Source organism: Rhagoletis zephyria, unplaced genomic scaffold (assembly GCF_001687245.7).
Source record: "Rhagoletis zephyria isolate East Lansing unplaced genomic scaffold, Rhagoletis_zephyria_1.1 Rzeph_scaffold_00750, whole genome shotgun sequence".
In the NCBI taxonomy this organism is placed as follows: domain Eukaryota; kingdom Metazoa; phylum Arthropoda; class Insecta; order Diptera; family Tephritidae; genus Rhagoletis; species Rhagoletis zephyria.
Genome location: NW_016157834.1, coordinates 137,511 through 148,069, shown reverse-complemented (window position 1 = coordinate 148,069; position 10,559 = coordinate 137,511). Strand labels below are relative to the sequence as shown.

General features: G+C 43.7%; 2 protein-coding genes across 2 annotated transcripts in view; both read right to left on the bottom strand.

Annotated features, from left to right (window-relative positions):
• Jwa (PRA1 family protein Jwa) overlaps positions 1–10,559 on the bottom strand; it is a 97,146-nt gene that overhangs the window by 42,222 nt on the left and 44,365 nt on the right. The gene's annotated exons all lie outside the window — the stretch shown is intronic.
• On the bottom strand, positions 8,430–10,431 carry LOC108361380 (uncharacterized). Its single transcript, XM_017613992.1, has 2 exons — positions 8,552–10,431; positions 8,430–8,502 (listed from the first exon to the last, which is right to left on the bottom strand). Exons 1-2 carry the CDS (start codon positions 10,160–10,162, stop codon positions 8,494–8,496), a joined length of 1,620 nt encoding a protein of 539 aa, XP_017469481.1. The 5' UTR covers positions 10,163–10,431; the 3' UTR covers positions 8,430–8,493.

Here is a 10,559-nt window from a genome sequence, read left to right as displayed (position 1 = left end):
TTCGGTCGAAATCCTTTGCATTATTTTTATTGTACAGAGAGAGAAGAGAGAAAAAAAAATTTCAATAATTAATTTTTAACCTTTACCCCTAAGCAAATTACTGCTATTTAGATGGCGGCCATAAGGCGTGCCAGAGTTTTCTAAGAGGTTTATATTCTTTTTATTTATTAATCATTTCAAAAAATTTTTTATTTTTTTTTCTACCTTACGCTGCCGTTTTGTCTCCAAATTTCCAATATTTGCCGCCAGTCATATCACGAAATTATCAATATTTGCTGCCAGTCATATTACCAAATTACTAATATTTGCTGCCAGTCATATTACCAATATTCCACTTCGTCGTCGCGCGTCGTCGATGTCTTCTATTTTTGGGTTGATATCCATAGTGTGTTTCCATATTCCACTTCGTCGTCGCGCGTCGTCGATGTCTTCTATTTTTGGGTTTCAATCCTCATAAATTTGGATTTTATTATTTTTTTTTTTTCGGCTAGCGGTGCCGCTATGAGCCACATAAATTATTTTATTTAACTACGGCTGGCGATATCGCCTTGTAGAGTCGAATAAATTATTTTATAAAAATTTTTAATTATTTTTCGGCTGGCGGTATCGCCTTTTAAAGCCAATAAGAAGATTCCAGGTTCGACTCCTGGCAGGATCGCCATATAGCAAATAATAAGTTATTGGTTGGAGTTTGATCACCAATTGGTTTACTTTATTGATTTCACTTTCTTTTATACCAAATTCTTACACTAACACTTACAAATTATTTACGAACTAGAATGTATACAAATATACTACTAATACCTACAAACTAACTACATAACTCTAAAATATGCTAAGTCAACATATGGTTGCAATAAATATATAAATATGTCAGTCGCATTGACAAACTGACGTTGTGGATCAGTTAGTCACTGCGACTGTCTTTGGCGGTGTCTTTGACCGTCCGCACAAGTGTAACAAGATCCTCGCTATGTGCGATGAATGCAGTCTTTGCATAAACTCCCGCTGAGTTCAATGTAACTGATTTGGGTAAACTGTTGTTTGTGTACATTCCTATTTGTTTATACATTACTTATGTGCACATGACAATTAAAGTAAAAAGGGCGATGTGCTTATGCTACAGGAGCCATAGACGTGGTCACCCAAATAGACAACTGCTCGCAGAAGAGCCCTCGCCCAGGCACGTCAGGAGTCATCTCTACGAACTGGCGGACGAACTCCAGAGGTTCATTAGACAACGTCTGGACCCGTCAGCTTATCGACCCTGAGTGGCATTCACAGGGAGTCAGTCTCGAGTTATGTAGACTGCAGACCTGTGAGTGCCGTTCTAGGCGCACAACCACCGGACATTGTCGAGACGGAGCTTCATCTGCCTCGGGGGACTAGAACCATAATAGCCCAACTTGGCTCTGGCTACTGCAGCAGGTTAAACTCATACCTGAGCAGATTAGACGCAGATATGCCATATGAGTGTCCGGCATGCGGAGACACCCTATGACTCGAAACATCTCCGAGGCTGCACGCTTCTTAGGGCTTTCGTTAGTGGAGCTTGACGACAACGACTGAGATATTAACCGATCCGGGCGGGGTTGTTGTAGCCGCTACAACAACAACAACAATACAATAGACAACATCACTGACACAACAGACCACAATACCGATAAACTGCACGGTGTGTCACTCCAGGATATTCCGTAATGTGGCATCACTCAAGTGCAACACCTGCCTTAGCTGGTCTCACTCTAGGGCATGCTCAAGACTGCGCTCCGCGCGAGATTGGGCGATGGACTATGAGGGCCCATGCTGTGCTGCTCGGTCGCAAATAACAACTGCGACGCCGCCCACTACCACCACAGGGCAACAGCCTCTTCAGCAGCAAGCACAGCATGTGGCGGCCCGGCAACACATCTCACTAACACCCCACATTCCAATAAGTCTCCCTACGCACGCGAAGATTTTGCAATTTAACTGTAACGTACTTCAGAGCAAGATCGAGCACCGTCGAGATCGCGAGCGAGATAATGGTGGTGGCCTATCGTTCATCACGCACCACACCGAGCTGTATCGTCTTATCGCAGCAGACATCGACCGCAGGGATACCATCCTGGAATTTCAGAGTATTGCTATCCGGTCAGGCGATGTTGAGCTCGAAATATTTAACGTATATATACCCCATCACCAGCTGCCCGGCAGGATGTCACCCTGAAATAGGTGCGCTCCTCTGAGGTGAAAACCGTACGATCTTTGGCATTCAAGCCTATCAAACGATCGAAGGGGAACACAATTGGCTGAGCAGATAAAAATTCTACATTCTGCACAATGAACAACGACGCACCCACCAGGATTATGGGCAGCTGCTGCAGCTCGCCAGACCTAACAATAGTCAGTACTGGTCTGCCCCTCCCATAATCATCTCGATTGATAAACCTGCCGCCTTTGCTTCCGCGGATCACCGGACCTATGCCAGCTTTTCTAAAGCTGATTGGAGAGGCTTCGCGGATGTTACTGAACGCGCCTTGACTGCACTACCCGCACCAACCGACGTTCACGTAGGTGAGCGTAAATTCCACAGGGTTGTCACTGCTGCTGCAGCCCGCTTCGTCCCAGTGGGGTGTATCTTGGACCCCCGTCCGAATTTCAGGCCGATGCCGGAAATTCCCGTATCAGGGATCTCAGCTCGGAGATTCGGCAACTTGTGAACGTACATAAGCGGAAAAAGTGGGAAGATCATCTGAAGACTTCCATCTTTACTGTCCAATTCGACAAAGCGCGACGACAGAGTCGAAATATCTTTCGGCGACCACGCTTCATCGGCACCGGAGCGATACGCGAGCTACTTTATCCGGCAGTTTATACTGCATCTTCCAGTGGACAAACACAAGCGTCGAGTGACCAGAAGGCTGCACAAACTGCCAACAAGAAGTGCGCCTCTTGATTTCACCAGCGGTGAAGTTCAGGTAGCGATCGGGAAGGCGAAAGCCTCCAAAGCCATGGGACCCGACGGAATATGCATGTTGATGCCGAAAAATTTGGGTCCTGCGGGAGTAGCGTATCTAACGGAGGTACTCAATCTGTCAATGGCTACTCTCGTCATTCCAGGCCTGTTCAAACCGGGGAAGCCAGCCAACAAAATGAGTCTTATCGCCCAATAACACTCCTTTCCCCGGTAGCGAAGACACTAGAGGCCTTGCTGCTCCCTTATTTTGCGAACCACCTGAGCCCAGCAAAGCATCAGCATGGTTTCCGTAAAGGGCACAGCGCAACAGCACTTAACGATATAAACACTCAGATAACACGTGGCCTTAACGGCAACCGCCCCTATGAGAGAACTCTTCTAGGAGCGTTGGACCTGTCAAAGGCGTTTGATACCGCCAGTCACTCCACGCTACTGGAAGATGTAGAGGCCTCCTCACTCCCATAGAGACTCAAACGGTGGTCAGCGACTTATTTGAGTGGCAGACACTCGTCAGTAATGTTTAGAGAAAAATCAAGCAACCCTAGAAAAATAAAACAGGGGGTTCCACAGGGTGGTCTCCTTTCCCTGTTTAACTTTTATATTTACAAGCTCGCTGAACCACCAGAGGGAGTCTCGATTGTCTCTTACGCTGACGATTGTTCGATATTGGCGTCTGGTAGGGAATTGATGACTTGTGCTCGAAAGTAAACGGGTATCTCTTTGAGCTTTCTCGCTCCTTCACTGCTAGGAGTCTAAAAGCATAGACAGACGGCAACGTTGATCCGGATTAACAGCGCAATTGATCTGATCAAAATTGTGCCTTGACAGACGGTAGTAAGCGGAGTTATGAGCGAGGTCGTAGGTTCGAATCCCTCGGCCAGTAGAATATTCATTATTTTTATTTTTTTTCATTCAATTATAACTTCTATACTTTTTTAGGTTGTTTTTAGTTAGTTGTCTTTGACTTTTTTAGTTAAATTTAACTTCAAAACTTTGAATTAACTAATAGTAAAATAAAAAATGTGAAATAAAATAAAACAAACGAAAATAAAATTAAATATATTAATCAACTAAAATTTAAAAAAATTAAAGTACAATAAAAACAAAATTTTTTGGAAATCGCTCCAACCGGGGATCGAACCTGGGACCTGCAGACTTGTAGTACGCAGCCCTCACTACTCGGCTACCGCGGATGAAGTAGTTGGCTGCTTTGTTTGCGTATTTGTTTGCTCAGACTGCGTTTATACAAGAATACTTTTGTCGCCGCGATTTTTCACATTCCCTTTTGGTGTTGCTCGTTTCATTTACACACAGAAACTCCGCTTGGGAAACTTTTTTGACGTTTTATTTTGTTTTCGCAATTCTTTTGCGATTGAAAATTTTAACACAAATTGAAGTACTTAAAACAGAAAATATGTCGGGAAAATGCAAATGGAGTCATTCACAAGTGGAAAAACTAATAAATTTAGTTCAGCAAAATGTTTGCATAAACAATATTAGATCGGCGGATTATTTAAACCGCGATATGAAGGCACAAGCGTTCAACAAAATTTGTGATGAAATGCAGTTGGAGATGGGTGAAATGAATGTGGCTGAAGTAAAGAAAAAATGGAAGAATTTAAGAACGCAGTTTTTAAGGGATGCACGAGAGGTGCAGGCATCTAAGAAAAGTGGCTCCGGTATATGTGACGTGTCCACGCCAAAATTATGGTGCTTTTCACAGCTGCAATTCCTTGAATCCCACACCAAAATTAGGGAAGGAAAAAGTAATTACGAGGTAAATTTACTCGCGAATTCGTCCATCATTTTCTAAATAAAATTATTTATTTTATAAGGATGAGAACTCTCTACCACACAGCCCGGAGTGCAGTTCACATAACGATAGTCAGACCACTGATGACTACGACGTGATCGTGGAGCCGCGGAGAAAACGAGCAAAGGTATCTATGTATGTTTATTGTTCTCTTAAATTTTAATGGTTTATAACTTTTGACTCATCTCCATTTTAGAAAGATAATGTTTTTGCCAATTGCAAAAGGATTTGGCCTCGTTTAAAGGCAAAATATCTGAAAAGCAAGTAAGACCATTTCCTTGGCTAGGCAATCTGGTATCAGCTCAAATGAATGACATAAAGCCAGAACAACAAAACGATGCTGCATGGGAAGCTCAGTGCCTTATGCGGCAGTTGGTGCAAAGATCGAAAAACTGCACATCGTCAACATCATCATCGAAATCTTCTGATCTGTTGCAAAATGCCATGGAAGGACTTTTTGACGATACGGATTTTGAATAATTGTGACTTATTATAATAGCATCTACTAACAAAATGAACTTTTGTTTAAGTTAAACCACGTATGTACCACTCATCAACAAAATAATAGGTATGGGACATTTTGACTATATTTATTTGGGTTTTTTTAATATCCTATATTTTTAATATAAAAGTATCGCTCATTATATTACAAAGACCACCCAAAATTTGAAACTACGAAAATAAGAAAATTTCAACCAAGTGTCTTGAAAACTGCAAATTGTTTTATAAGAATTTCAAGAATCATTTTTGGTATGAAAATTTGTAGTGCGAATTTGATAATATCCGAGGTTTTGCGTGAATTTTTGGCTTTTATTTCTTTTTGCTAACGGTGTTATGCATTGCCATCCATTAAAAAATGCTGCGAGCATACTTTATATGGAAGAAAATACATAACACCGTCAGCAGAAAGCTAAAGCTCGGATATTTTCAAATTCTTATCAAAAAATTTCCAGTTTTCAAGACACTTTGTTGAAGTGTTCTTATTTTCGTAGAGTTTCAAATTTTAGCTGGTGTTTGTTACATAATGAGCTATACTTTTATGCTAAAAATATACGATATTAAAAAAGCCAAATAAAAATAGTCAAAACTGGACAAAATGTCCCATACCTATTAGTTTGTTTATGATTATATGTATGCGGTTAATCCACAGTACAAATTGTTCCATTAACATTTAGAACGGTAAGACTGCCAATCAGATTTATATAAGAATTATCTTTCGGCCTATGCTGAATATCGTCGTCGGCAGTAAAAGTGGTCATAATAATAGGGAACGACGTTTTTACCAGTTTTGACTATTTTTAATTTGTACAAAATTTGAAATACGGATTTATATGGTGTTTCTTTTCTGAGTTAGACTTTTATGAAAAGTTAATAAACAACCAAAAGCAAAATTGTCAAAACTCGTAAAAATATCGTGTACCTATTATTATGACCAGGGGTGTACATATAGATGAAATTTCTTGTTGCGTACAAAAGCGAAAAAGCGTATTATTACAAAAGTCCGATTGTACGCAAATAAATGCAGTTTACACGAAAGCGGGTGATATAAAAGCGGATTATATTAGATTTTAAAAGCGGTTTATTCAGTTATACAGCGGGTTACAACGATAGATAAAAAGCGAATATTAACTAATGACATTTTCCTTTTCTACTATTTACATTCCATTTTCCCTTATTCCATTGGAATAACAAAGCAAAACAGAGTTGCCATATGGGCACGAACATACCGGCCGCCTTGAACGACTGGGATAAGTTCGAAATTAAATTCAAGTTTCAAAATTGCATAAGTATCTATCAAGATCGTACAAATATTACAAAGTAAATATATCATTTTGCGTTGGCAAAAGCGTCAGTTTCGCAATAGGCCGCACCAATTCTCCATCCGCCGTCTTCAGCTTTACTACGCGTACCAGTCCATCCGCACCAGGATGACACTGAGTTACACGCCCAAGTCGCCATTTAGTGGGTGGGCTATTCGAATCGTGAATGATGACAACGTCATCTTCTTTCAGGTTCGAGGAGGGGCGAAACCATTTAACACGTTGTTGTAGGTTGACGACATATTCGTTTCGCCAACGTGACCAAAAATGTTGCCGCATTGCACTAATGGCTTGCCATCGTTGATGTAACGTCCCTGAGAAATTTTCGGTGTCAGGTTCAGGCAGCGCCTTGATTGGCTCACCAATCAAGAAATGACCAGGAGTGAGGATTTCCAAATCATCAGCACTAGCAGAGTGCCAATAGAGCGGTCGCGAGTTGACACAAGCTTCCACCTCCGTTAAAAGCGTAGCAAGTTCTTCGTATGTTAATAAAGAGCTACCGAGAGCACGCTTTAAGTGGTATTTTACTCGCTTCACCCCTGCCTCCCAATAACCACCCATATGTGGTGCGCTTGGCGGATTAAAGTGCCATGTTATTTGCATGTTCGCCAAATACGAGGTAAGCTTTTCATCTCTCACGCAACGGCGGTAGGCGGCGTATAACTCTCTTTCGGCACCAACGAAATTAGTGCCGTTGTCCGAGTATACATGCTGACAATAACCTCTTCTGTTTACAAATCTAGAGAGAGCGGCGACAAACGCAGGTGAAGAGAGATCTCCAACGAGCTCGAGGTGCATTGCACCAGTACTCATGCATATGAAACTGCATATATACGCCTTGCATGATTTGGCTCCTCTGCCTCGTGAAAACTTTATAAAATAGGGTCCCGCAAAGTCGACGGCGCTGTGCAGAAAACATCGAGAACTCGTAAGGCGGCTGCTTGGTAGATCCGACATTACTTGACCCAACGGTCGGCGGTTAATGCGTTTACATTTTACACATTTGTGGTAGATTGCGCGAACAAGATTACGAGAACCCAGAACCCAAAAGCGACGTTGTAGAACTGTTTGCATGATTTGCGGGCCGGCGTGGAGCGTACTGCGGTGAATATCGGATATTATGAGTTTCGCCAGCGACGAGTTCTTCGGTAAGATTATCGGGTGCTTGACGTCGGTGGAGACAGAAGCTCGTTTTATTCGTCCGCCAACACGGAGAATGCCATCAACATCCAAAAATGGTTGAAGGCGGATTAGACGACTTCGTAATGGTATTTGTTTGGTTAACCTGCAACAAGTAATTTCCTTTGGAAAAGCGTTAGTTTGGATATACTTTACCAGTGCATTTTCAGCGTGGAGAATTTCACTGCTGGTGAGGGCGCCAGTACTGCGTTGACTGCTAGTTGTTCTTAAGTTGTTGACGAAACGTAGAGCATAGGCCGTAATTCTCTTGAGTTTAATATACGAATGATACCTTGACAATAGTTCCCAATCTTCTGCAGTTTGGGTGAGGTGTGATGCGGATTTGGTCGCTCGTAATTCGGAACTTATGTTCGAGTTACGCCTTGTCAGCAACTCCAAATCTTCTGTTGCTTGATGCTGCCACTGATCGTCATTTTCAGCTAACCAACTTGGCCCTTGCCACCAAAGATAATGGGCGAGTAGATTCGACGGAGCCAAGCCTCTAGACGCGCAGTCAGCTGGATTGTGCTCTGAGCGGACGTGTCTCCAGCACTCAGGAGCTAGAACTTCTTGTACTGCGGCTACGCGATTCGCAACGAAGACTGACCATCGACTTGGGTGACTCTGTAACCAAGCTAGCGTTATAGTTGAGTCGGTCCACGCGTATAAATTTTTCATATTGCAACCGAAACTCAACTGAACCTGCTTGACAAGCTTGGCGCCTAAATGCGCTGCGCACAATTCCAGACGTGGGAGAGTAGTACTTTTTAAAGGTGCGACCTTCGCGCGCGCGGCGACTGGAACGACCTTAAAAGTTCCATCGGGTAGTTGCGTGCGGCAGTAGAGTACCGCAGCGTAGGCACGTTGAGATGCATCCGTGAAAACGTGGTATTCAGCATGCTCGACGATTTCACTGGTACCAATCCAACGATTTAGCTTAAGAGCCGTGAGTTTAGGTAGTTGCTGACGGTGAGAGAGCCACTCTTCAGCGACATCGGCGGGCACCGGTTCATCCCAATCAACGTCCGCTCGCCAGATTCGCTGGAGCCAAATTTTCGAGAGTATAGTGCACGGCGCGATTAGCCCGAGTGGGTCGAAAACTTTACTCGAATCTGAGAGAAAAACTCTTTTCGTGAGAATTGCAGGCAGTGGGGTCAAATTCACTGCAATCGATAAACAATCGTCGCTTGTGTTCCAAATGATTCCTAGGGTGCGTACTTCATCGCCGTCAGCTAACAGATGTGAAATTTGCTTTGACGCATGCGGTATTTTCTCCCTAAGCTCGTCGCAATTTGTAGCCCACTTCCGTAATTCGAAGCCAGCGTTAGACAGAACTATGGTAACGTCATTTCGTAGCTTCATAAGGTTGTCGACAGAAAATGAGCCTGTGAGAAGATCATCCATGTAGAAGTCGCGCATGATGACAACAGTTGCTTCTTTGTGCGTTTCGATGGCATCCAAAGCGGATTGGTGCAGAGATCGTACGGCCAAGTGGGAAGCTGCGGCGACGCCGTAGGTTACACGAAGCATGCGATAGTCCCGGATAGGTTCGGTTGGGTCGTCACGCCAAACTATGCGTTGGTAGTCCACATCTTGTTCTGCCACGTATACCTGTCGATACATTTTTTCGACATCGGCCATTATTGCGTAACGATGAGTCCGGAACCGCACCATTATAGAAAACAGATCCTCTTGTAATTGCGGGCCTATCATTAGTGCATCGTTGAGCGAGAAACCGGATGTGGTTTTACATGAGGCGTTGAACACCACTCTCAGTTTAGTGGTGGAGCTGGTGTTCTTTACTACAGCGTGGTGTGGCATGTAGTAACTTTTATGCGGTTGAGCGTTGCCTACGAGCTCCATGTGGCCCATATTTAAAAGCTCCTGCATAAATTCTGCGTATTGACGGCGTAGCTCCTCATCAACAGCGAAACGTTTTTCCATTCTTAGCAGACTTCTTACGGATATGTTTCTCGACTCACCTAAAGGCACGGATTCCTTTAACGGTAGGCGTACGATGTAACGCCCGTCTTCAGCGCGGCGACAATGCTTGCGAAAATGCCCTTCACAAGCCTCCTCTTCGACAGTTAAGTATCGCTTGGGGGGAAACTCTTCGAGCTCCCAAAACTTACTCACCATTCGGATGAGTTGCACATCACAGTGCAGGGATAAAACTCCCGCACTTGGGCTGGATGAACGCATGGCCTTTCCGAAAAGTACCCAACCGAAAACTGTGTTTTGCGCCATGGGTGTGTCAGGTGGCCCTTTGCAGAGACCGGTTAACAGGAATTTATCCATCTCATCCATCCCTATTAACACATCAATAGGACCAGGTTTGGCATAATGCTGATCAGCAAGAGCGGGATTTCGTAAGTGCGGCCAAGACGACATCTGTACACAAACGCTGGGAAGATCGTTTGTAATCTTCGATAAAATAAGCGAGTTGATTGTGAAATGCTGGTCAAGAGATCGGGGCGCAAGTGAAAGAATAGTCTCACCCTTAACTTTACCGCCATCTGTTGAACCAATACCTGTGACATGAGCTGCCGAAGGTTTCCTTTGTAGACGGAGGCGTTGAATACAGGCCTCTGTCACGAAGGATGCATGTGAGCCGTTGTCAAACAACACCCGAGCAGGTTGCCATCGCCCTGCATGATCTTGCAAATATATTTCTGCGGTTGCCAATAAAATGGCCTTGTCGGCTTCAGCGACGTGAGATGCTACGCAACCAGAATGCGGTACATCCGAGCTAGCATTATGTATACGCGCCGTAGTAGAGTCATCGATT

Bases quoted from the DNA above. Each gene is read 5' to 3' on its own strand.
- LOC108361380 (XM_017613992.1), bottom strand. From the start codon at position 10,162: ATGTCGTCTTGGCCGCACTTACGAAATCCCGCTCTTGCTGATCAGCAT.